The sequence below is a fragment of the Rhinoraja longicauda genome, chromosome 31, assembly GCF_053455715.1.
Source record: "Rhinoraja longicauda isolate Sanriku21f chromosome 31, sRhiLon1.1, whole genome shotgun sequence".
Lineage (NCBI taxonomy): Eukaryota > Metazoa > Chordata > Chondrichthyes > Rajiformes > Arhynchobatidae > Rhinoraja > Rhinoraja longicauda.
Window position 1 is genome coordinate 22844257 of NC_135983.1, and position 26935 is coordinate 22871191.

Here is a 26935-nt window from a genome sequence, read left to right on the forward strand (position 1 = left end):
TCAGACATTCTGCCTGACCCCCTGAGTCACTACAGCACTTTGTGTTTATCTTCGCCTATTTAACGTTTCCTTTCAGAAAGGTGTCCGTTGTAAAATTCATCTGTCTTTGTTTTGTTAGCAATTGGCAATCCCTTTGTCCCAATCACCCTCCCTGGCCAACTGTACCTCCATGTCAGGGGTTATGGGGAGGAGGCAGTCAAACGGGGTTGAGAGGAAAAGATAGATCAGCCATGATTGAATGGCGGAGTAGACTTGATGGGCCTATTTCTGCTCCTATGACGTATGAATTTTGACATGCCCCCGTCTCGTAATCCACGCCCCTATATTTTCCACTGACGGCACACAGACAACTCCGAGCTGTTTAGTTAGAGATGCTGCTTGTAAACCGGCCCTTTGGCCCACCGAATCCACGCCAAACATTGATCACCCGTTCTTCGTTATCCCGTTTATGCATCTACTCCCTACACACAAGGGACAATTTTACAGCGGCCAATTAATCTACAAACCCCCCCCCCAACGTCTTTGGGGGGTGTGAGAGGAAACCGGAGCACCCGGAGGAAACCCACGTGGGTAACAGGGCGAACATGCAAACTCCGTGCAGGCAGCACCCGAGGTCAGGATGGACCCCTGGTCTCTGGCCCTGTGAGGCAGCAGCTCTACCAGCTGTGTCGCCCTTGAGCTGTGTCCCTGAGACGAATGAGTAACCTTTCACCCCAGTCTGACTGAATTGTTTTGAACGTAGACACGTTATGCTGGAGTAACTCAGCGGGTCAGGCAGCGTCTCTGGAGAGAAGGAATGGGCAACGTTTCACCTCTTCATGCCCCACCGAATTAATTTCCACTTACCTCGACCCCATCCTATCCCCCCCCCCCCTGGTCCAGTCCCTCTCTGCCTATGTCCAAGACACCTCATGCGCTCTTTGTCTCCTCGATGACCCGGTTTCCAGGCCCCCACTCCCTCATCTTTACTATGGATGTCCGGTCACTCTACACCTCCATCCCCCACCAGGAGGGGCTTAAAGCCCCCCGTTTCTTCCTCCACCTCACCCACTCCTTCTCTCCAGAGACTCTGCCTGACCCGCTGAGTCTCTACAGCATTTTGTGTCTACCTTCGATTCCTACTCGCTATGAATTGTTTTATCCCGTTTTAGGACGTGTTTGAAATGAGGTTCGCCAAAATGCCGGACGAGCCCGCGGACGTGTCGCCGCCGCCGTCCCTCCCGCCACCGGTCGTTGCCAAACCCAAACCGACGTCGAGCGACAGCAGCCGGGAATCATCGTCCAACTCCAACAGCTCCGATTCGGAAGAGGAACGGGCAAACCGACTGGCGGAACTGCAGGAGCAGGTGAGTGTCATCCCCGCCGCACGACACAGATCGCGGTGGATAGACGTGCATGTGTTCCCTCGCGCTTATCCATGTAGCTACGGCGCCACTCAGCACACCGAGAATGTTCCTGCCGACAAAGCTGCTTCGGGGCATGGGTACAAGTCTATTGCAGAGACCCCTCTGCAGTTCAGGGCCCCTTGAGATAGACAATAGACAATAGGTGCAGGAGGAGGCCATTCAGCCCTTCGAGCCTGTACGCGCCGCCATTCAATGTGATCATGGCTGATCATTCTCAATCAGTACCCCGTTCCTGCCTTCTCCCCATACCCCCTGACTCCGCTATCCTTAAGAGCTCTATCCAGCTCTCTCTTGAATGCATTCAGAGAATTGGCCTCCACTGCCCTCTGAGGCAGAGAATTCCACAGATTCACAACTCTCTGACTGAAAAAGTTTTTCCTCATCTCAGTTCTACAATACAATACAATACAGAATTTTATTGTCATTCGGTACCGAGATACCGAACGAAATTACATTTCCAGCAGTCACAAAACACAACAAAAACACACAGGACACACGCCCCCAACATAAACATCCATCACGGTGACTCCAAACACCCCCTCACTGTGATGGAAGGCAACAAAACTTCCACTCTCTTCCCCCCACGCCCACGGACAGGCATTCGAACCCTACCGAGGCGACAGACACGCACAGCCCCCGCAAGGGGCTGGAAGTCCCCGCGGCCGAGCCGCACCGGGCGCTGCTAAGTCCCACGGCCGAGCCGCGCCGGCGATGTTAAGTACAGCAGCCGAGCCGCGCCGGGCGATGGAAGGCCCCGCGGCCGAGCCGCGCCGGGCGCTGAACCGTTCCGCGGCCGAGCCGCACCGAGCGATGGAAGGCCCCGCGGCCGTACCGGGCGATGGAAGGCCCCGCGGCCGAGCCGCACCGGGCGCTGAAACGTCCCGCGGCCGTACCGGGCGATGGAAGGCCCCGCGGCCGTACCGGGCGATGGAAGGCCCCGCGGCCGAGCCGCGCCGGGCACTGTTAGGTCCCGCGGCCGAGCCGCGCCGGCGATGTTAAGTCCAGTGGCCGAGCCGTGCCGGGCAATGGAAGGCCCCGCGGGCGATGGAAGGCCCCACAGCCGAGCCGCGCCCCGAGGAAGAGACCTAAAAAAAGAAAGGTTTCCCCCCCACCCCACCCCCACCCCCACACATACACAGCCAAAAACAAAAACAAAAACCATCCCAACACCAACACACAAACAAAAAAGGAAAAAAGACAAACAGACTGCCAGCAAGCCGCAGCCACACAACCCCACACAGCCACACTAAATGACCGACCCCTTATTCTTAAACTGTGGCCCCTTGTTCTGGACTCCCCCAACATTGGGAACATGTTTCCTGCCTCTAACGTGTCCAACCCCTTAATAATCTTATACGTTTCGATAAGATCCCCTCTCATCCTTCTAAATTCCAGATCTTGGGATAACACGGTGGCGCAGTGTTAGAGTTGCTGCCTTACAGCGCCAGAGTTCCGAGTTCAATCCTGACTTTTGGTGCTCCCAAAATCCCTCATTTTGTTTTTAAAGGAGCGAAGTGATAGATCAAATAGGATTTCAGCTTGGCAGTACTTCTGAGCAATGGCCTGTTTGAAGGTGCATCACACTTCCCTCTCTACTGTCCCAGTGGCAGTGCAGTGCTATCTCAGTACTGGCCCAGTCCCAGTGGCAGTGCAGTGCTACCTCAGTACTGGCCCTGTCCCAGTGGCAGTGCAGTGCTACCTCAGTACTGGCCCTGTCCCAGTGGCAGTGCAGTGCTATCTCAGTACTGGCCCAGTCCCAGTGGCAGTGCAGTGCTATCTCAGTACTGGCCCTGTACCAGTGGCAGTGCAGTGCTATCTCAGTACTGGCCCTGTCCCAGTGGCAGTGCAATGCTACCTCAGTACTGGCCCTGTCCCAGTGCACCTCTTCATCAGCAGCATTCCTGCTAATAGTGTAGTCCTTTAGTTTAGTTTAGTGTGTAGATACAGCGTTGAAACAATCCCTTGGGCCCACCAAGTCTGCGCCGACCAGGGATACCTGCACACTAGCACAATAGGGACAATTTGCAATTTTACCAAGCCGATTAGCCGATGAACCTGTAAGGGAGGAAACCAGAGCTCCCAGAGAAAACCCACTCGTGTCACGGGGAGAACGTACAAACTCCGCACACACAGCACCCCTAGTCAGGATCGAACCCGGGTCTCTGGCGCAGTAAGGCAGCAACTCTACCGCTGCGCCACCTGGTAATACACAGATAGAATAGAATAGAATGCCTTTATTGTCATTGTACGAACAGTACAACAAAATTAAAAGTGCTACATCTGAAACAGTGCGACAGTGCAAACCTTTCAAAAACAATCGCACAAACATAGGAACCAATACAATAAGTACCAATATCAATAAAAAACAATAATAAATAATAAATGAGTTTTGCACCTAAAATGCTGTATATTTAAAAAAAGTGCAAAGTAAGTGAAAGTTACATCAAATCAAGTATTTCCATTCACAGTTCTTATGGCCCAGGGAAAGAAATTGTTTTTAAGTCGGTTTGTTCTGGTCCTTAGGCTCCTGTAGCGCCTCCCAGAGGGCAGGAGAGCAAACAAGTCAAGTCAAGTTTATTTGTCACATACACATACACGATGTGCAGTGAAATGAAAGTGGCAATGCCTGCGGATTGTGCAAAAAAAGAATTACAGTTACAGCATATAAATTAAAGTTAATACAGAAAAGACAAAATTTAGTCCCTGGAGTTATAAAAGTTCACAATCCTGATGGCCTGTGGGAAGAAACTCCGTCTCATCCTCTCTGTTTTCACAGCGTGACAGCGGAGGCGTTTGCCTGACCGTAGCAGCTGGAACAGTCCGTTGCTGGGGTGGCAGGGGCCCCTCATAATCTTGCTTGCTCTCGATCTACACCTCCTGATGTATAGGTCCTGTAGGGGGGCGAGTGTAGTTCCCATGGTGCTTTCTGCTGAACGCACTACTCTCTGCAGGGCCTTCCTGTCCTGGGCAGAGCTGTTCCCAAACCAGACTAATGTTGCTGGACAGGATGCTCTCTAAAGCCCCAGAGTAGAAGCAATGAAGGATCCTCAGAGACACTCTGAATTTCCTCAGCTGTCTAAGGTGGTAAAGGCGCTGCTTTGCCTTACCCACCAGTGCGGCAATGTGCGTTGCCCATGTCAGATCCTCTGTGATGTGGACTCCCAGGTATTTAAAACTGCTCACCGTATCCACAGTAGACCCATTTATCTCCAGTGGCGTGTACCTCCTTGGATGTTGAGCCCTTCTTAAGTCCACAATCAGCTCCTTAGTTTTAGTGACATTCAAGAGGAGGCTATTGTCCTGACACCAGAGTGCCAGATCAGCCACCTCCTCCCGGTAGCCCTTCTCATCGTTGTCGGAGATCCGGCCCACCACCACAGTGTCATCAGCAAACTTGATATCCTGGGTGTGTTTATATCCTAGGTGAGTGCTGTCCTTAATTATATTTCTGGCCCTGTTTAGACAACGCGAGCTGGAGATGTCCTCTAGAGAAGGCAGAGATGAAACAGATTGCTACCCTGGGAGCCTTATCAGTAATGTGCACACTTACATCTGGTGTTGGGGTGAAGTTACATTGTGCCCCCATCAACAGCTTCTCTGGGGCTGTAGAGAGCATCCTGTTCGGCAACATTACAGTCTGGTTTGGGATCAGCTCTGCCCAGGACAGGAAGGCCCTGCAGAGAGTAGTGCGTTCGGCAGAACGCACCATGGGAACTACACTCGCCCCCCTGCAGGACCTATACATCAGGAGGTGCAGATCCAGAGCAAGCAAGATCATGAGGGACCCCTGCCACCCCAGCAACGGACTGTTCCAGATGCTACGATCAGGCAAACGCCTCCGCTGTCACGCTGTGAAAACGGAGAGGATGAGACGGAGTTTCTTCCCACAGGCCATCAGGACTGTCAACTTTTATAACTCCAGGGACTAAATTTTGTCTTCTCTATATTAACATTATTGATATGCTGTAACTGTAATTCTTTCTTGTGCACAATCCGCAGTCATTGACACTTTCATTTCACTGCACATCGTGTATGTGTATGTGACAAATAAACTTGACTTGACTTGACTTGGCTGTTTTCAGAATTGCCATTGACGTACTATGTGCTGAGCTGGGGTCCTGTACTGGTATCAAAGTTTCACGATTAGTTTGCACGTTGAGGGTAGTGATATTATCTGCACATGTTTTCCCCGCAGCTGAAAGCTGTGCACGAGCAGCTGGCAGCGTTATCCCAGGCTCCTGTCAGCAAGCCGAAGAAGAAGAAAGAGAAGGAGAAGGAGAAGGAGAAAGAGAAAAAGGAGAAAAAAAAGAAGGAGAAACACAAGGTGAAGGTTGAAGAGGAGAGAAAGGGGAAGTCCTCACAGGGGACGAAGCAAGTGCAGTCCAAGAAGCACGGCAACAAGAAGCCAAGCAGTGGGAATGCTGTACCCAGGTGGGACGCACGTCATCGTCTGTCATTGTGGACGCACACACACGTGGCAAGGCTAGATAGTATTTCTGCATAAGCCCAGGGTTAGGCCCTGTTGTAGCACTGTATATACTGGGCAGCACACTTTGGGAGGGTCTTGGAGAGAGTAAAGGAGAGATTTGCAAGGAATTGGAGAGGGGTGGCAAGTGGGGGTTAGTGGAAGGAGAGTGGAGAGGGCGAACAGAGTGGGAGAATGATGGGGGGGGGGGCAGAGTGGGTGGATGGGGAGGGTGACAATGATTGGGGGGTGCAGCGTGGGTGGAGGGGGAGGGGAGCAGAGTGGGAGGAGGGTGATGAGGGCTCAGAGTGATCATGTGATCGGAGCAGAATTAGACTATTTGGCCCATCAAGTCTACTCTGCCATTCCATCATAGCTGATCTATCTCTCCCTCCTAAACCCGTTCTCCTGCCTTCTCCCCAGTGGGAGAATGATGGGGGGGGGGGGGCACAGTGGGAGAATGATGGGGGGGACAGGGTGGGAGAATGATGGTGGGGGGGGGGGAGAGAGTGGGAGGATGATGGGGGGGGGGGGGAGAGAGTGGGAGGATGATGGGGGGGGGAGAGAGTGGGAGGATGATGGGGGGGGAGAGAGTGAGGATGTTGGGGGGGGGGAGAGAGTGGGAGGATGATAGGGGGGGGAGAGAGTGGGAGGATGATGGGGGGGGGGAGAGAGTGGGAGGATGTTGGGGGGGTGGGGAGAGAGTGGGAGGATGATGGGGGGGGGAGAGAGTGGGAGGATGATGGGGGGGGAGAGAGTGAGGATGTTGGGGGGGGGGAGAGAGTGGGAGGATGATAGGGGGGGGAGAGAGTGGGAGGATGATGGGGGGGGGGAGAGAGTGGGAGGATGTTGGGGGGGTGGGGAGAGAGTGGGAGGATGATGGGGAGGTGGGGAGAGAGTGGGAGGATGATGGGGGGGGAGAGAGAGGGAGGATGTTGGGGTGGGGAGAGAGTGGGAGGATGATGGGGGAGACAGAGTGGGAGAAGGGTGACTGGGCAGGGCGGTGACCTGAAGAAAGGGTTGTCGCCAGGGGCTACAACGTGAGCTGCAGTGAGCCCCTGAAGAAAGGCTCACCGGTGAAGACCAGCGGCAATGGCGCCTGATTGTAAAGTGACGCGACACAAAGTGCTGGGGCAACTCAGCGGACTGGATCAGCGGTCTGAGACAACCGGAGCCGCTGAATTACTCCAGCACTTTGTGTCCTTTTGGTGGGTGAAGAAGGGCTTGCAGGTGCACCTTGCGAGTCGCGAGTGGGGTTGGAACGGCCGGGGGAAGGTGGGAGCCAAGGATAGGTCGGCAGGTCATTCCATTCACATTCAGTTTACATTTTATATTTGTTTTATTGAAGTTTCTGGCACTCCATGTACTTTAGAGACACGGGAGGGGCAGCATTAGCATTAGAGGCAGGGGTGCAATGTTGTTTCATTATCACATGACCTCTGTTAGTCTAGGAAAACGGATAATCCAGGAAAGACTCTGGAACTGAGTGCTGGAAAATCAGTGTTCAACCTGTGCTGTTCTTTCCTGGGTCTTTATCTCACCATTTAATCATCTCATTGAGTGAAAAATTCCCGCTCTCCAATCAAAGTAAATCCCTGTAGTTCATTTTTATTCCCCTCTTAATATTCCTTGGCATTCAAACCCCTTAACTGTAATAAATGACTTGTTCTTCAAAGTTGCCGGTTGTTTAGTGAATGTGTTGCGTGGACAGTAAGTTGGCGCAGCGGTAGAGTTGCCGCCTTACAGCGTCAAAGACCCGGGTTCGACCCTGACTACGGGCGCCGTCTGCGTGGAGTTTGTACGTTCTCCCCGTGACCTGCGTGGGTTTTCACCGAGATCTTCGGCGTCCACCCACACTCCAAAGACGTGCAGGTTTGCAGGTTCATTGGCTTGGTGCACGTGTAAATTGTCCTTAGTGTGTGTAGGGTGGTGTTAGAGTGCGGGGATCACTGGTTGGTGCGGACTTGGTGGGCCGAAGGGCCTGTTTCCGCGCTGTCTCTCTAAACTAAACTAAACCTAACTGGCTTCGCTTACTTGAAAAATTGTCCCTAGTGCATATCGGTTGGTGTATGGGGCTGGTCAGTGCGGACACGGTTGGCCAAAGAGCCCTGTTTCAGTGCTGTATCTCTAAACTAAACCAAAAGTGATTTAGAAACATAGAAAATAGGTGCAGGGGAGGAGGCCATTCGGCCCTTCGAACCAGCACCGCTATTCATTGTGATCATGGCTGATCATCCACAATCAATAACCCGTACCCAACTTCTCCCCATATCCCTTGATTCCACTAGCCCCTAGAGCTCTATCTAACTCTCTCTTAAATCCACCCAGTGAATTGGCCTCCACTGCCCTCTGTGGGAGAGAATTCCACAAATTCACAACTTCCTGAGTGAAAAAGTTCCTTCTCACCACAGTTTTAAATGGCCTCCCCTTTATTCTTAGACTGTGTGGCCCCTAGTTCTGGACTCCCCCAACATTGAGAACGTTTTCCCTGCATCTAGCTTGTCCAGTCCTTTTATAATTTTATACGTCTCTATAAGATCCCCTCTCATCCTTCTAAACTCCAGTGAATACAAGCCTAGTCTTTTCAGTCTTTCCTCATATGACAGTCCCGCCATCCCAGGGATCAATCTTGTGAACCTACGCTGCACTGCCTCAATTACAAGGAAGTCCTTCCTCAAATTAGGAGAACGAAACTGTACACAATACTCCAGATGTGGTCTTACCAGGGGCCCTGTACAACAGCAGAAGAACCTCTTTACTCCTGTACTGAAAGCCTGTAGACTAGGCTTATACTCTCTGGAATTTAGAAGACTGAGGGGGGATCTTATTGAAACATATAAAATTCTTAAGGGGTTAGAGAGGCTAGATGCGGGAAGATTGTTCCCGATGTTGGGGAAGTCCAGAACCAGGGGTCACAGCTTAAGGATAAGGGGGAAGTCTTTTAGGACCGAGATGAGAAAACATTTCTTCACACAGAGAGTGGTGAGTCTGTGGAATTCTCTGCCGCAGAAGGTAGCTGAGGCCAGTTCATTGGCTATATTTAAGAGGGAGTTAGATGTGGCCCTTGTGGCTAAAGGGATCAGGGGGTATGGAGAGAAGGCAGGTACAGGATACTGAGCTGGATGATCAGCCATGATCATATTGAATGGCGGTGCAGGCTCGAAGGGCCGAATGGCCTACTCCTGCACCTATTTTCTATGAAATCCTCTTGTTACGATTTGTTCTTCAAAGTGGCCGGTTGTTCAGTGACTGCGTCGGGAGAACCTGGGGTGTTGAGTATGAAGCTGCTCTCCTTTACCATCGCCCGTTCATTCCCTTCCTTGTGTTCAGAACCCTGAAGAAGGCAGCGAAGCAGGTGGTTCCGGCCCACGACTCTGACGAGGAGGAGGAAGCTCAGCCCATGTCGTACGACGAGAAGCGCCAGCTGAGCCTGGACATCAACAAGCTGCCAGGTGAAAAGCTCGGGCGTGTGGTGCACATCATTCAGTCCAGGGAACCCTCCCTCAGGGACTCCAACCCCGATGAGATTGAGATAGACTTTGAAACGTTGAAGCCCACAACTCTGAGGGAGCTGGAGAGATACGTCAAATCTTGTTTACAAAAAAAGCAACGGAAACCGTACAGTAAGTGAGAAGATTTGGGATTTGTGGAACGGCAGTGGATTTGGTGTACGTGAACTGTAATAGCCATATGAACCATAAGTGTATGAATGACATGGTTGCATTTCTCATTCATTCTCCTCTCACCCCACCCCCCCCCCCCCCCCCAATCCTCTTAAAGTGTTCCTTTTCCATGCCGCTCCGCTGCTTTGCCTGCTCACCATTTTCCACGTGTCACCGCTCAGTGAGTGCGATGCATTCAACATTGATGGCCATCTTGTCGTCATTCCACCATTTTGCATACAATGGAGTCATTGCAACGTGATCAGGACAGGGGAGCGCACGCATTCTCCATCCTCCGCTCCATCCCCCGAGAGCTATCAGGGTCCAGATATCTCCCTGCCTTGGCATCTCCCATCCTGTGTGATGCTGATGCTGATGCTGTCTGATGGTCCACCTCCAAACACAGTGACAGCAAAGAGTAGGCCAAGCAGAGCCTTGGATTAACCTGGAGCAAAGGGTGAATAAACCTGCCCTGAGGTTTGCACATGTTGTTTCTGTCTCAGTAAATATGCAAGTAGAATGCTGGAGCTGATTCCGGGTGATCAGCGTACAAACGCATGGCTTTGCCTGCATAGCGCGCAGGTTTTGATTGAATGGACCAGATATTTTCCGTGGAGCGCAGTTCATTTGATGGCCACAGGGGACACCAGGTGGTGAAGAGCAGCTGGCCAGACTGGGTTGGTGTTGTGTGGCCTTGGGCAGCCCTTGCTCTATGGTAAGGCAGTAGGGATGGGTGTTACAGGGTGTGGGGCGAGCGTTGTAGACCATCATTACATAGAGTTGTTGAATGGCAGGGAAGGCAGGGTGGGCTGATTTGGCATTTAAAGGCTTGTTGATTGTTTGTGTCCAGTTTTGAGAAATGTGGAGGCTCGAGGTTGCGACCCTGGAAATTTATCGAGGACCAAATGCACCCTCGCTCTCTTCTTGCAAGCTTCCCATACATAACTGATGGGCAGGAATGGAGCACTGCTCACGACCAGCTTGCCTCGCCACAATGCAATTTCTATGGACTATTTTCTCTCGTGCCCTGACCTCAGGATAAGGACTTTAAAAGTGTTCCTTGCTCTCAGTCCTGTGGCCTCTGAAACCATGGTGATTGTATCTGACGCCCAGTAAATGTAGTTTAAACGGACATCATTGTGGAGTCAGGTGAATGATGGAGTCCCACAGGTTGCGGCATTAGTGTCCTAGTTCAAATCACCACTAAACAACGTGAGTTTAAACCGCACTGCGGCAATTTAAATTCGGTTAAAAACGGAAAAAATAAAAAGGTTGGTCTTGGTAAAAGTGCGACTGTAGATAATCTAAAAATAAAACTGGGTTCTTTATTACTCGTTATGTTCAGAAGTTAGAGGGACAGAATTAGGCCATTTGGTCTATCAAGACTCCTATCCCCCTGACACCCTTGCTAATCAAGAAGAAATTAAGGAAAAGAATCCTCAAAAAGGATGAAGGGATTAAAAGTACCATTAGCAAATTTGCAGTGTGAACTGTGAGGAAGATGCTATGAGGTTGCAGGGTGACTTGGACAGGTTGTGTGAGTGGGCGGATGCATGGCAGATGCAGTTTAATGTGGATAAGTGTGAGGTTATCCACTTTGGTGGGAAGAATAGGAGGGCAGATTATTATCTGAATGGTGTCAAGTTAGGGAAAGGGGACGTACAACGAGATCTGGGTGTCCTAGTGCATCAGTCACTGAAAGGAGGCATGCAGGTACAACAGGCAGTGAAGAAAGCCAATGGAATGTTGGCATTCATAACAAGAGGAGTTGAGTATAGGAGCAAAGAGGTCCTTCTGCAGTTGTACAGGGCCCTAGTGAGACCGCACCTGGAGTTTTGGTGCAGTTTTGGTCTCCAAATTTGAGGAAGGATATTCTTGCTATTGAGGGCATGCAGCGTAGGTTTACTAGGTTAATTCCTGGAATGGCGGGACTGTCGTATGTTGAAAGACTGGAGCGGCTGGGCTTGTATACACTGGAATTTAGAAGGATGAGAGGGGATCTTATCGAAACATATAAGATTATTAAGGGTTTGGACACGTTAGAGGCAGGAAACATGTTCCCAATGTTGGGGGAGTCCAGAACCAGGGGCCACAGTTTAAGAATAAAGGGTAGGCCATTTAGAACGGAGATGAGGAAAAACTTTTTCAGTCAGAGAGTTGTGAATCTGTGGAATTCACTGCCTCGGAAGGCAGTGGAGGTCAATTCTCTGAATGCATTCAAGAGAGAGCTAGATAGAGCTCTTAAGGATAGCGGAGTTAGGGGGTATGGGGAGAAGGCAGGAACGGGGTACTGATTGAGAATGATCAGCCATGATCACATTGAATGGCGGTGCTGGCTCGAAGGGCCGAATGGCCTACTCCTGCACCTATTGTCTATTGAATCTGTACCCCGTGCCTATTCCCGATCTGCGTGTGACTCCAGAATTTGCACATAAACGCTTCAATCTTAACTGCTGTCAGAAGTCATCCCCAAGAACAACACCTTGCATGTCAATTGTAGTACAAAACTTCAGGGATTGTCACAGCCAGTCCTACTAATCAATCTGTCAGAAGTCCCCGTGCAGGATGCATTGAATTGAATTGAATAAATTTTATTAGCCAAGTATGTACAGTATGCATACAAGGAATTTGCATTGGTGCTTTGCTCGCAAGGTTAACGGCACGACATACAGTAAACAATTAAGAATAAAGCATAAAACATTAAGATTAAAACATTGTAGTTTAAACGTGTGAATAAAACATGATAGTTTAAACATGTGATAAAACATTGTAGTTCAAACAGTAGTATCAAACTGTAAGAATGCCACTTCACCTGTCAGCTCGATTTCCAGAGCAACTGGAAGACCGGGCATTAAATGCCAGCCTTGCCCCCCTCAGTGCCCACAACTCAAAGGTGATGGTAGAACAACCGATATAATTGTCTGATGTTCAAAAATCTTGGAAAACTCATTTGTGTTGCTCGTCGGTCTCACGGCTGGCGGAGAATCGTGTGCTGTGATACCTGGTCCTTTCTCTTTACTGCAGCCTTCAGCATATTCGCAGCTGGTGCAACGTTACAGCGATAGGCTGTGTATTGTACACATGTAATTTTACAATGGTGTAGGACGGAAGTGCAGATGCCGGTTTACACTGAAGATAGACACAAAATGCTGGAGTCAGTCCGAAGTAGGGTCTCGACACGAAACATTCCCTCTCTTCAGAGTTGCTGCCGATTTACTCCGGCATTACTGGAGTTCCTCCAGCATTTTGCGTCAATCTGATTTCACAATGGCCTGTGCATTTGTAACAGGCGTGTAGTGTTACATTGGCTTGCACGGTTATGTCCACACATAGCTTTGTGTTAGCTCATGGGCTCTTAGATTTGAGCCCAAGTGCCTTTGCATCTGGATCTGCTTATAATCTGTTTTGTTTTCTCACCTAAGATCCTTTATCTTTGTTTCAACCACAAACTTGCAGACAATTCCCCCGAAACGTTCATTGGTAGAGGTGGTGAGGAACAACAGCCCCAACACCGACCCCTGTGGGACTCCACTAGTAACCGGCCCCCATTACCAGGTATACACTGCGAACCGGCTTAACTACCTCCATCAAACTGGTCAATTCCTCCAAGAGATATTTAGTCCGTTTGCTAAGATTTAACCTTTTCTCCTCCAGATGTCATTTTTGGGAGTCTCAACTTACCTTGAGTAACTTCTTATCGGTTCATGTTCAGGTGAGGAGTCGAGAATCATTCCTTTTAGTCAGTTTCCAAGTTCTGATTTTACAATAGACAATAGACAATAGGTGCAGGAGTAGGCCATTCAGCCCTTCGAGCCAGCACCGCCATTCAATGCGATCATGGCTGATCACTCTCAATCAGTACCCCGTTCCTGCCTTCTCCCCATACCCCCTCACTCCGCTATCCTTAAGAGCTCTATCCAGCTCTCTCTTGAAAGCATCCAACGAACTGGCCTCCACTGCCTTCTGAGGCAGAGAATTCCACACCTTCACCACTCTCTGACTGAAAACGTTCTTCCTCATCTCCGTTCTAAATGGCCTACCCCTTATTCTTAAACTGTGGCCCCTTGTTCTGGACTCCCCCAACATTGGGAACATGTTTCCTGCCTCTAATGTGTCCAATCCCCTAATTATCTTATATGTTTCAATAAGATCCCCCCTCATCCTTCTAAATTCCAGTGTATACAAGCCCTGAATATTAGGTCTTTAGCTTTAGGGATACAGCACGTTGCACATTTAAGTCCTCAACGTTGCACGTTTATGTCCTTCTGTATGTTATACAGAATGCCCTTCAGCCCACCGAGTCCTCGTCGACCATCGATCACCCGTTCACACTGGTCCTATGCTGTACCACTTTCTCATACGCTCCCTGCTCACTGGGGCAATTTGACAGAGGCCAATTAAACTACAAACCCACCGTTCTGGCATGTGGGAGGAAACCAGAACGCCCGGAGGAAGCCCACGCGTACACATGGAGAACGTACGAATTCCACACAGGCAGCACTGGTGGTTAGGATGGAATCCGGGTCTCTGACTCTGTGAGGAAGCAACTCAGGTAGCTGTGGCACTGCGCTGCCCTTATCCATCTGTCTCAACAGTTAGTCTTAGCAGTCTGTTCGGCTTTCTCTCATTCAGGGAACAATCCCACACCACATCAAACTGCTGAAGTGCCCAATTCTTTAAATGGTCTCAGAGAAATGGCACTTGTAGTCCAGACTGTACTCCTTGTTAAGTACTACAAGAGTACCAACCATAGGAGGTGTCATGATTGAGGCATTAAACTGAGGCCCTCTGCCAACAAAGTTGGATGTAAAAGGTTCCATTCATCTATTCTGAAGAAATGGAAAACATTGAGTGTCTGTCAGCCTCCGAGCCAATATTAATCTCTCTGATAACACTGAGAATTATATTTTAGCTCGTTAACACATTGTGGTCCGTAGGATTTTACTGTGTTCAAATTGGCTGCTTTATTTCTTACATGTACGATAAACAGTGGGTGTAAAGGACTTAGGGGGCCCATCCTGTGGCCATGAAAGACGTTGTGCATATAATACTCTCTGTCTTGGTCAATTATTCTACTGGGTACCCAATGCGGTTTGTTTAAAAGGAAAGAGAAGGAAGAAAGTCAATTCCTGGTGCTTCATCGGATCTGGAGCCAGAAAATAGCTCTAGTTGCCATTGCTGCTGAACCTGTGAGTTTGAAGCAAGAACAGGTGCCATGGTTTTGTCCGGCCGATATTATCCAGCCCTGGGGGAATGGCCTTAACAGATCAGTACAGGGGGTAGCACCCAAAGCATGCTACTGGTGAGAAACGCCATCGAAGGTTTGTTCAAGAACTATTCACCTTCAAAGTTATGCATCCTCTGTCATGCTTCACATCCCTGTCGGTGTCCGTCAGATTTTCCATTAAAGTGTAGCTTTTAATCCATTGCACACTTATAATTTCATTCATCCATTTCATACAGTTCCTCTTCACAATCCTTCGTCAACAGGCATTGACTCAGTGGGGTAAGAATTTAAGGGGCATTGACTCGCTGGACTAAAGGTTCAAGGGGTACTCTCAGAAGTACCCTACTTCTGGTGAGCACTCGTGGTATTTCCCCTCTGACAGCACAGCCTTTTCTTGGTTTTACACATCTGACGTCGTGATGTGCTAAGGATGCAGCCGTTGAGGTGTGCTCATTAGCGATAGGAGCAGAATTAGGCCATTCGGCCCCATCACGTCTACTCCGCCATTCAATCATGGCTGATCTATCTCTCCCTCTCAACCCGATTCTCCTGCCTTCTCCCCATAACCCCTGACGCCCGTACTAATCGAGAATCTATCAATCTCAACCTTAAAATATCTATTGACTTGGCCCCCACAGCTGCCTGTGGTAACGAATTCCACAGATTCACCACCCTCTGACTTAAGAAATTCCTCCTCGTCTCCTTCTTCCTAAAGGAACGTCCTTTTATTCTGAGACTCTGGCCTCTGGTCCTAGACACTCCCACTTGTGGAAACATCCTCTCCACATCCACTCTATCCAGGCCTTTCACTGTTCGGTAAGTTTCAATGAGGTCCCCCCCCCCGCCCCAATCCTTCTAAACTCCAGAAAGTACAGGCCCAGTGCTGTCTAACTCTCATCATATGTTAACCCAATCAACCCTGGTGTTGATCCACTGGAGAGTTTCTCATTCTGATGCTGCAGCACGACCCCAGAGCCAGCCCAACCAGTTCCACACCCCTTCTCGTCATTGACATCGTTTACCTGGATTAAGAGCTGAAGTGTGTGTGTGTAATGGCAACTTCCAGACTTTTTCCGATGGCTTCTTTTCCAAAATGCCAGTACTACACAGGGAGTCGGAGTGACCTTACACAGACCCAACAGAACAGATCTTCCAGTCGTTATTTCCAGTTTAATTAGTTGTTTATTGAAGTAGTTGTACAAACAAGGAGACGAACATACCAGGCTATACTTATTTTGCGTACAAGTCGTAGCTGGCTGCTCTGTCCCCTGGTCTGGTCCCAGGTCTCCGGTCTGTCCAGTCGTTGGTCTGTCCAGGTCTGGTGAGAACTGTATGCTCTCCCTCCCTGTATCTGGCCACATCCTGTCCCTTATGCCCATATATATATACACCACCCTGTTCATCTAACAACCGCTCCCAAGTGTCCAAAATAATATGGCAAAATATATCCAGACAAAATAATATAATATGCCAACAGTAGCTAGCCTAAACATAAATGGCTCCCACAGTGTGACACGGTCTCGGTCCCACCAGCCTCCCCATGATCTCTTCACTAAGATGCAAAGAGTGGCGTGGAACTGAGTGGATTATGAGGGCTTTCCTAGTTAACTTGGTTTGTTCCTTCTGCTCTACAATCTGCTTTTTAAAAAATAATAATTGGCCGTTGTGATTCAGCTACGTCGTCAAAGAAGAGCTTGGGGAAGTCGAAGGAGGAGCTGGCTCTGGAGAAAAAGAAGGAGCTTGAAAAACGGTTGCAAGACATGAGCGGTCAATTTAACCACAGCAAGAAACCCAACAAAAAAGGTAACGGCTCACTTGCAACTTGAGGGAGGCGCGGACATCAGTTCATGGCAGCAACCTCGGGGTCTGGGCTTGTTAACAAAGCGTATGGAACACGAGCAGAACAAGCTAGAGCGGCTGAAAGTCCTTGGTCGAGATGGGGCTAATTTTGGGCCCCATATCTGAGGAAGGATGTGCTGGCGCTGGGGAGGGTCCAGAGGAGGTTCACGAGAATGATCCCAGGAACGAGTGAGTGGGGGGTTAACATAAGACGAGCGTTTGGCCTCGACTAGCTGGAGTTTAGAAGGATAAGGGTGGGGGGTGGACCTCTTTGAAACTTACCGAATAGTGAAAGGTTTGGATAGAGTGAACGTGGAGAGGATGTTTCCCACCAGTGGGAGAGTCTGGGACCAGAGGTATCCTCAGAATAACAGGACGTTCATTTAGGAAGGAGATGAGGAGGAATTTCTTTAGTCAGAGGGTTGTGAATCTGGAATTTGTTGCCACAGAAGGCTGTGTAGGCCAAGTCAGTGGATATTTTTAAGGCAGAGGTAGATAGATTCTTGATTAGTCCGGGTGTTGGGGGTTGTGGGGGGATAAGGCAGGAGAATGGTGTTGAGAGGGAGTGATAGATCAGCCATGAGTAGACTTGATGGACTGAATGGCCTAATTCTGCCCCATGGACTTATGAGCGTCTTTGGGATGTGGGAGGAAACCCACGTGGTCACAGACAGAACGTGCTAACTCCACACCCATCGCATCCAAAGTCGCGATCGAACTTGGGTCTTTGGCGTTTGGGACAATAGACAATAGGTGCAGGAGGAGGCCATTCGGCCCTTCGAGCCAGCACTGCCATTCAATGTGATCATGGCTGATCATTCTCAATCAGTACCCCGTTCCTGCCTTCTCCCCATACCCCCTGACTCCGCTATCCTTAAGAGCTCTATCTAGCTCTCTCTTGAATGCATTCAGAGAATTAGCCTCCACTGCCTTCTGAGGCAGAGAATTCCACAGATTCACAACTCTCTGACTGAAAAAGTTTCTCATCTCAGTTCTAAATGGCCTACCCCTTATTCTTAAACTGTGGCCCCTTGTTCTGGACTCCCCCAACATTGGGAACATGTTTCCTGCCTCTAACGTGTCCAACCCCTTAATAATCTTATATGTTTCGATAAGATCCCCTCTCATCCTTCTAGCGGGTCTCCCAGCTGCACCACTGCGGTCCTGAATTGTACGTTGTCGGATTCTACGCTAACATTTGGGTGTTCTCTTCCCCCCCCCCCAACAGCGGATAAGTCCGACTCCGGGCAAGGAGGGGGCCCATCTCGTCTCAGCGGCAGCAGCAGTTCCTCCTCCGACACGGGCAGCAGCAGCTCCAGTGGTTCCAGCTCCTCGGACACCAGCGAATCCGAATAGCTGTGGTCGGGTCCGGTCCGGTCCGGTCTGGTCTTGCCTTGCAACCTGGGTGCTGGATGTACAGTTCAGGCGCAGAGGACTTGCCCTGCCGCCGGCGTGCACAACCTGAACCATACCTCAGCAGATTCTAAGGCTGTGCTATATATATTTTAATGGCTGAACTCGCTGAAAGGGGACCCTGACGAGCACATTCCATCAATGATCATTGACCCAGTGGGTGCGAGTGGGTGCGCGTGCGTGTGTGGCTGCAACTGAGTCATTGGCTTGAGTGCAGCTTGTGTGACTGCGAGGGTGCAGGCTGCATGGCGTGTGCGTGCGTGCGTGTGTGTATGTGTGCGTGCGTGCGCGCGTGCGTGCGTGCGTGTGCATCAACCTAATTTATTGACGTCAGACAAACAAATCAACTTGGAACCAATGGAAGAAGATGGCAAGCGTTGGATTCCATTGCGTGGGTGGCCGATGGTGTGAGATTTGTCACCTTTTTATTCAGGCAACACACAGGCCCGTGCTTAGTCACTTTGGGTGCCCGATTCAACCTGTACTTTTCTTAAGAGACTTTTGTTGTTTAATTCAGGGGGGGAGGGATGTGGGACAGGGAGGGTTGGGGGTGGGGGGGAGGGGGGGGTGCGGGGGGAGGGGAAAGTGTACAGTGGGAGTGTTAAAAAGTTAGGGATCAGGGTTTTTTTTAAAAAACACAATAATTTCAGGTTCTTTTACCTCTTTGGGAAATAATTAGGGAAGGCGAGGAGGGTGTTTTAAGATCAAAAGATTTGAAAATCATGGCTGTGTTTTTGTCCTTTGTGGGTTTTCCGAGTGTGTCTTGTAATCGGGTATTTTTTTAATTTTTACTTCAAATATTTTATTCTCTTCAGCAAAGAGCTTTGAAGCTCAGTAATCCTGATGACAGGCTGATGCCGATGGCTAGGACTGATTCTGATTATGAGCTACGCTATCTCTTGGTTAATGACTTCTTGCTCTCCCCCCACCGCCCCCTCTCCCCCCACCGCCCCCTCTCCCCCCACCGCCCCCTCTCCCCCCACCGCCCCCTCTCCCCCCCACCGCCCCCTCTCCCCCCCACCGCCTCCTCTCCCCCGTCGGCCCCTCTCCCCCCACCGCCCCCCTCTCCCCCCCACCGCCCCCTCTCCCCCCCCACCGCCCCCTCTCCCCCCATTGGCCCCTCTCCCCCCCACCCCCTCTCTCTATCCCCCCCACCGCACCCCCTCTCTCCCCCCCACCCCCTCTCTCCCCCCCCACCCCCTCTCTCTATCCCCCCCACCCCCTCTCTCCCACCAACCCCCTCTCTCCCACCAACCCCCTCTCTCCCCCCCACCCCCTCTCTCTATCCCCCCCCACCCCCTCTCTCCCACCAACCCCCTCTCTCCCACTAACCCCCTCTCTCACCAACCCCCTCTCTCCTCCCCACTCCCTCTCTCCCTCCCACCCCACTCCCTCTCTCCCTCCCACCCCCACTCTCCTCCTCCCCCCACCCCCACTCTCCTCCGCCCCCCACCTTGTCTATCTCTGCTACAAATTACTTATGTTGTTACTAATTGCACCCACTGACTTATTTAATGACTGCTTGCTGCGATTTTACATAATAACCCTTCTCAACAAATTTCTTGATCAATTATTGGTTTCTTTTGTTAATGCATGCCCTGTGCCTCTGAGCTTTTTACTCATTCTCCCAATTTGTAGAGGTCCAATGTCTGTCCGGGTTTTTGGACATAAACTTAATCATTGCACCAAACCCCTTTGGTTTGGCTTCTGAAATATTTTATTTTCCCTTGGAAACTTGCCTTTTTATGTATTGTGCATGCAGGTTTATGGCAAATCCTAATATTTTTAATGCTGTTTACAGTTATAATTTTAAATTCTGTTGATAGAAAATGTTGATGTAGTGATTGCTTATTGTACAAAGCGATGTGTCAGTACTGCCTGCTCAACAGAAACCATCTACTCAATTATCGTGTGACCTCTTATTCTTTTGATTCTTTGTGGACATTCAGAGGAGGGAATAATGTGGTCCCATATTGCAGGGTTCGGAGTTTTCATAATAAATTCGAAAAGTGTTTACAGATGTTTTCAGATTGTTCCTCTCTTGTTTTCTCTCTGGCCTCATCTGTTCTCTGTTGTACTTTTTGCAGTCTCCGATCATTAGTTTAGTTCAGAGACGCAGCGTGGAAACAGGCCCTTTGGCCCACCCGTGCCCACGCCAACCACCGTACACCAGTTCGATCTCATTCCAATTTTACATCCGACACACTCGCGGGCAATTTACAGAAGCTGTTTTGCCTGCAAACTTGCACTTCAGTACGTAGGAGGAAACCGGAGCACCCGGTCACAGGGAGAATGTGCGTACCTCGTACACACAGCACCCGTAGTCAGCATCGAATCCGGGTCTCTGGCACCATGAGGCAGCAGCTCTACGACTGAGCTACTGTGCTGCCAATCTGTTATAACTCTGGCACTACTTGCCCCCATCTCTAACCTCATCTTTCCTGCAGTACCTAATGAATCGCCACAAAAACATTTGTGTAGAAAGTAACTGCCGATGCTGGTTCGTACCGAAGATAGATATGAGGTGCTGGAGTAATTCAGCGGGTCAGGCAGCATCTCTGGAGTAAAAGGATGGACTATGTTTCGGGTCAGGGCTCTTCTTCTGGAGAACAAATTCTTCAGAAGATTCAACAGTGATGTTGCCTGACCCATTGAGTTACTCCAGCACTTTGTGTCTATCTTTGACAAAAGCTCCAGTATTGTTTAAAAAAAATGTCTGTACTTCGTCAAATGATGTGGACTCATCCTCATTGAGCACTATTACACCCAGACATCGTGCTTCTCCCTCCCTCCCTGACATCCCACTTCTCCTACCCTGTCGTGTGTATGTTCTGAATATAACATAATCTTCTATGGATCCCTCATTCTCCTGCCTTCACTGTCTCTGGCCCCAACTCCAACTGGGTTTAATGCTGGGATAAAGTTGAATGAGGGGCATTATATCTTGTGTTCACTCGATATATATTAATGTGGCAATCTTGTATTAACTGTGGGTCACTGGATGAGGAACAGGAGGCTTATGTCTGACTCCATCTGCCTTTTGTAACGTGTGGAACGAGAGTTTCTCCCGAGTTGTGGAAAGTTTGTCTTTCACAAATCCTCAAAAGAGAAGAATGAGAGGAGAGAGGGAGGGAGGGAGGGGAGGGAGGGAGGGAGGGAGGGAGAGAGTGTTTAGGTGGGACAGAAATAAAAGAGGCAAAGAGAAGCTAAAGGGAAAGGTCTGGCAGCAAACACAAAGTGGAATATAAAAATAGTCTATAAACATTTATTCATGCTTAAAGTTTTCTGTGAACTTTATTGTTTATAATAATATATTTGATGAGTATGTAAATGGTGTGATTAGTGCTGTGATTTCCGTTGACTAGCTCAGCACGCAACAAAAGCTTTTCACTACCTCGTTAAACGTGACACTAAACTAAACTAAAACTAAAGTTTGCAGACAACTAAATAGTTTAGAGAAACGGTGTGGAACAGGCCCTTCGGCCCATCGAGTCCATGCCGACCAACAATCACGCCATACACTAGTTCTATACTACACACTACGAACAATTTACAGAAGCCAATTAACCTCCAAACCTGCAGGTCTTTGGAGTGTGGGAGGAAAACGCAGCACCTGGGGGAACCCACATGATCACAGGGAGTACGTGCAAACTCCGTACAGACAGCACCCACAGTCAGGATCTAACCCGGGTCTCTGGCGCTGTAAGGCAGCAACTCCACCGCTGCGCCACCGTACGTCGGTAGATTTGGGGAGAGTGAAGAATGTTGTCTAGGGGTTTTGTAGGACATGGATAGCTGGAAAAGATGGGTGCAATGGTGCTGGATGGAAGTTAAGCCAAACATGTGGGAGTAAAGCATCTTGTGAAGTCAAATTCTGGTAAGACGTGTAGGGACCGAGGAGCTTTGATGTACAGAGACACCTTGGGATGCAAGTCCACAAATCCCTGAAAGCAGTGTAGGAAAATAACTGCAGATGCTGGTACAAATCGAAGGTATTTATTTCACAAAATGCTGGAGTAACTCAGCAGGTCAGGCAGCATCTTAAGAGAGAAGGAATGGGTGACGTTTCGGGTCGAGACCCTTCTTCAGACTGATGTCAGGGGGGCGGGACAAAGGAAGGATATAGGTGAAGACAGGAAGATAGAGGGAGATCTGGGAAGGGGGAGGGGAAGAGAGGGACAGAGGAACAGTCTAAAGTTGGAGAAGTCGATGTTCATACCACTGGGCTGCAAGCTGCCCAAGCGAAATATGAGGTGCTGAAAGCAGTGATACATGGAGTTGGGTTAGCAAAAAAGGCATTTGGTATGCTTGGAAGATGGGTGCAAAATGCTAGAGCAAGGCTGTCTTGGGTGTCAACAGCATCGGCAGTTCCTTCCTGCACATTTGGTATGCTTGCCAAGATAGGCCAAAGTGTGAGTATAATGGATGAGTTGGGATGTCATCATGTACCCACACAAAACATTGGTGAGTCCAATCTGTAGTTTTGCTTGCTACACTGCAGGGTGTGACTGAGATAGGGCGAGTGTGGGAAGATTGACGAAGATGTTGCTTGGAGTGGAGGCTTTAAGGTGTGTCCCTGTGCTGTACTGTTCTGTGTACTTCAATAGGACTTTGGTGAGGCTGCATTTAGAGTGTTTGCAGTTCCAGTTGCCCCGATACAGAAAGAATGTGAAGGCTTTGGAGACGTGAATATAAGATGCAAAAAGCTGCAGTAACTCAACAGGTCAACTTTGGAGAAAAGAAATAGGTGACGTTTCAATAGACAATAGGTGCAGGAGGAGGCCATTCGGCCCTTCGAGCCAGCATCACCATTCAATATGATCATGGCTGATCATTCTCAATCAGTACCCCGTTCCTGCCTTCTCCCCATACCCCCTGACTCCGCTATCCTTAAGAGTATCTAGCTCTCTCTTGAATGCATTCAGAGAATTGGCCTCCACTGCCTACCCCTTATTCTTAAACTGTGGCCCCTGGTTCTGGACTCCCCCAACATTGGGAACATGTTTCCTGCCTCTAACGTGTCCAACCCCTTAATAATCTTATATGTTTTGATAAGATCCCCTCTCATCCTTCTAAATTCCAGTGTATACAAGCCTAGTCGCTCCAGTCTTTCAACATACGACAGTCCCCGCCATTCCGGGAATTAACCTAGTAAATCTACGCTGCACGCCCTTAATAGCAAGAATATCCTTCCTCAAATTTGGAGAACAAAACTGCACACAGTACTCCAGGTGCGGTCTCACTAGGGCCCTGTACAACTGCAGAAGGACCCCTTTGCTCCTATACTCAACTCCTCTTGTTATGAAGGCCAACATTCCATCGGCTTTCTTCACTGCCTGCTGTACCTGCATGCTTCCTTTCAGTGACTGATGCACTAAGACACCCAGATTTCGTTGTACGTCCCCTTTTCCTAACTTGACACCATTCAGATAATAATAAGCCTTCTTATTCTTACCACCAAAGTGGATAACCTCGCACTTATCCACATTAAACTGCATCTGCCATGCATCCGCCCACTCACACAACCTGTCCAAGTCACCCTGCAACCTCATAGCATCTTCCTCACAGCTCACACTACCACCCAGCTGTCGAGACCCTTCATGCTGCTTGTATTGAATTGTATTTGCTACAAGGAGAGGTGGGACAAACTTGGCTTGTTTTCTCTGGAGCGTTGGAGGTCGAGGGGAGATCTGACAGAAGTATATAAAATTATATGGGAGGCATAGATAAGATGGACAGGCAGAACCTTTATTCCCCAGGGTGGGAATGTCAAAGGCAGGAGGGCAAAGCTTTTAAGGTAAGAGTGGTATCATTTGAAAGAGATAAGTGGGACAGGATGCAGAGGGAGTTGTGGGTGCCTGGAACGCACTGCCAGGTGGAAGCAGATGCGATAGTCAGAGGCAAGTGACTGTGCAAGTGATGGAGGGACATGGATTGTGTGCAGTCAGAGGAGATTAGTTAAAATTGGCATTATATTCAGCACAGACATTATGAATCGTTACTACAAGAAAATAACTGCAGATGCTGGTACAAATCGAAGGTGTTTATTCACAAAATGCTGGAGTAACTCAGCAGGTCAGGCAGCATCTCATAGAAACATAGAAAATAGGTGCAGGAGTAGGCCATTCGGCCCATCGTGCCTGCACCGCCATTCAATATGATCATGGCTGATCATCCAACTCAGTATCCCGTACCTGCCTTCTCTCCATACCCCCCTGATCCCTTTAGCCACAAGGGCCACATCTAACTCCCTCTTAAATATAGCCAATGAACTGGCCTCAACTACCTTCTGTGGCAGAGAATTCCACAGATTCACCACTGTCTGTGTGAAAAAAAACGTTCTCATCTCGGTCCTAAAAGACTTCCCCCTTATCCTTAAACTGTGACCCCTTGTTCTGGACTTCCCCAACATCGGGAACAATCTTCCTGCATCTAGCCTGTCCAACCCCTTAAGAATTTTGTAAGTTTCTATAAGATCCCCCCTCAATCTTCTAAATTCCAGCGAGTACAAGCCGAGTCTATCCAGTCTTTCTTCATATGAAAGTCCTGCCATCCCAGGAATCAATCTGGTGAACCTTCTCTGTACTCCCTCTCTGGCAAGAATGTCTTTCCTCAGATTAGGAGACCAAAACTGTACGTAATACTCCAGGTGTGGTCTCACCAATGCCCTGTACACCTGAAACGTCACCCATTCCTTCTCTCCTGAGATGCTGCCTGACCTGCTGAGTTACTCCAGCATTTTGTGAATAAATACCTTCATTATGAATCGTTGAACCCTTTCCCATTCTGTACATTTCTATGCTTTTTTCTTGTGCTTCAGATACCCTGTGTAACTTGCTAAATATTACCAGCATAATTCCTATGTGGGAGAGAGAAACAGTCAGCACTTTACACCAACGGCCTAGCGCCGGGATGCATCAGAACAGCCAGTTGCTTCAGAAATAAGACCCCAGCCACTCAGTATTTGCTGTTTTTATTTCAGGTTTTCAATATTTGCATTTCATTTTTTCGACCTGTTCCAGACTGCCAGAGTCTCCATTGACAGCCAAGTCTCGGATAATATTAATACTGAACGCGAGGCGTCCCTGGAATGCAATACTGTGTCGTCAAATACTGACATTTAGGTCGCTAATGTCAATCAATGAATGCTTCACCATTTACAAAGTTGCCAGTAGCGAGTGAGTAGCGAGTGAAACAAAAAATGCAAAAATACCGTAGTTGCACAAAATACTATAGATTTCATATTTGGAGAAAAAAACCCACAGCGATTATAAAATATACTTTGAACCCCACGGTGGAGCCGTGCTTCATTGCTGTGCTTGTCTGAACCACAGACTGAAAGATTCTAGTGCTTCACACCTGACTTTCCCTTGCTGTCGTCGCTTTGTATTTATTTTGTAATACCTCCAGTTCCACACGGCCTCTTGTAGTGGGGCAGCCGTTCAGTGGCAATCTACAAATAAATAAATAGACACACACACAGATAAATAAATAAATACACAGTTAATAGCAGTTGCTGGGTGGATGAACAGGGAGGGTTTTGCTCTGGGTGTAGTTTCTGATTAGCTGCAGATTTCCTGAAACCCACTGACCATTCATTTCTGAGCCAATGGAAGGGTTCTAATCCGAAGCCAACGACCAGGGCGATGTCTGTCGATTGATGAGTTGGAACGGGTCGTGTGCTTGATCCGGAACACAGAGTGACCCAGGCACGTTACTCCAGGTGCTGGTTGATCCCCGGTGTGATCACTGTGTGTGTGTGAGATGGTCCTCTGATGTGAAGACCCAAATGACCAGCTCATTCCGGGGGCGGAGTTGTTTCACTTGATGCCAGACAGAGACAGACGCAGAATGCTGGAGTGACCCAGAGTAACGTCTCTGGGGGAACAGGACGAGGTGACCTTTGGAGTTGGAGACCCTTCGTGGCCGGCTGTCCGGATCCAGTAACGCCACTGGCTGACTGAGTGGCCGGGTGGGTTGGTTGCTTTGCAAGAGAGCAGGTTGTTTCCCTGGTCGTGGACGAGCCGAGGCCCAGGTGAAGACCCACCTCTCCTCTCACATAGTAAAGCCGGGATTGGTTCACATGAGCGAACAGAACTGCGAGCGGGCCGGGCCCGGGACCGGGACCACTTTGCTCTGCTCCTGGATCAGTACGGGTTGGTTTCCATACTGTCTGTACCACATGCTCTGGCTCCGGCCCAGGAAACTGTCCGCCCCGGGTCCGGGGCCCGAGCCCAGCGCCCTCTTCTCCAGCTCCTGCTGCTGTTGAGTCCAGATCACCAGCGACGTGTCGTTGTAACGGAGCCGCCCGTAGGACTCGGACAACGCCTTGTCGGCCAGCGTTGGCCTGTGGCCTCTGGTAGCCCCGCTCATCCTCCTACCCCGGCCCCCATCGCAAACCCCGTCCCCCCCCCCTCCCCTCGTCAGTCAACGCACAGAAACGGCCGGGCCGCGGGTACCATAGCAATCAATCCCAGCCCCCCACCGCCTCCGCTCAAGCCGATCCCTGGCAACCTGACACACTCAATCCACGGAAATGCCCGAGTCCCCGCGACTATGGCAACGCATTGTAGCATCAATGCTTCCGAAAACACCCGAGCAATGGCCGGGCAATCACAAACATTCATTCATTCATTCATATATACATACAGCGCGGAAACAGGCCTTTTCGGCCCCTCCGAGTCCGTGCCGCCCAGTGATCCCCGTACATTAACACTATCCTACACACACTAGGGACAATTTTTACATTTGCCCAGCCAATTAACCTACATACCTGTACGTCTTTGGAGTGTGGGAGGAAACCGAAGATCTCGGAGAAAACCCACGCAGGTCACGGGGAGAACGTACAAACTCCGTACAGACAGCGCCTGTAGTCAGGATGGAACCTGAGTCTCCGGCGCTGGACTAACTCAGCGGGTCAGGC

The 26935-nt window shown here is 49.6% G+C and overlaps 2 protein-coding genes across 5 annotated transcripts in view; one reads left to right on the plus strand and one right to left on the minus strand.

The window, feature by feature from the left end:
• LOC144608296 (bromodomain-containing protein 3-like) overlaps nt 1-19049 on the plus strand; it is a 44532-nt gene extending 25483 nt beyond the window's left edge. For 2 of the 4 annotated variants that reach the window (XM_078425911.1, XM_078425914.1), the window contains 6 exons: nt 1152-1346; nt 5602-5837; nt 9202-9494; nt 12990-13088; nt 16435-16563; nt 17828-19049. In XM_078425911.1, coding sequence (XP_078282037.1) covers nt 1152-1346; nt 5602-5837; nt 9202-9494; nt 12990-13088; nt 16435-16563; nt 17828-17955 — 1080 coding nt within the window. In that variant the 3' untranslated portion in view covers nt 17956-19049. Of the gene's footprint in view, nt 1-1151; nt 1347-5601; nt 5838-9201; nt 9495-12989; nt 13089-14637; nt 15559-16434; nt 16564-17827 lie in introns of those variants that run through there. The other 2 variants (XM_078425912.1, XM_078425913.1) reach the window with 2 other exon arrangements.
• A 5909-nt stretch (nt 19050-24958) lies between these two features.
• Nucleotides 24959-26426, minus strand: brd3os (BRD3 opposite strand). The gene is made up of 2 exons (XM_078425915.1): nt 25605-26426; nt 24959-25465 (listed from the first exon to the last, which is right to left on the minus strand). Exon 1 carries the CDS (start codon nt 26383-26385, stop codon nt 26092-26094), a length of 294 nt encoding a protein of 97 aa, XP_078282041.1. The 5' UTR covers nt 26386-26426; the 3' UTR covers nt 24959-25465; nt 25605-26091.
• Between the last annotated feature and the right edge of the window lie 509 nt (nt 26427-26935).

Excerpts from the sequence above, each read along its gene's own strand:
- brd3os (XM_078425915.1), bottom strand. The coding sequence starts at position 26,385 with ATGAGCGGGGCTACCAGAGGCCACAGGCCAACGCTGGCCGACAAGGCG.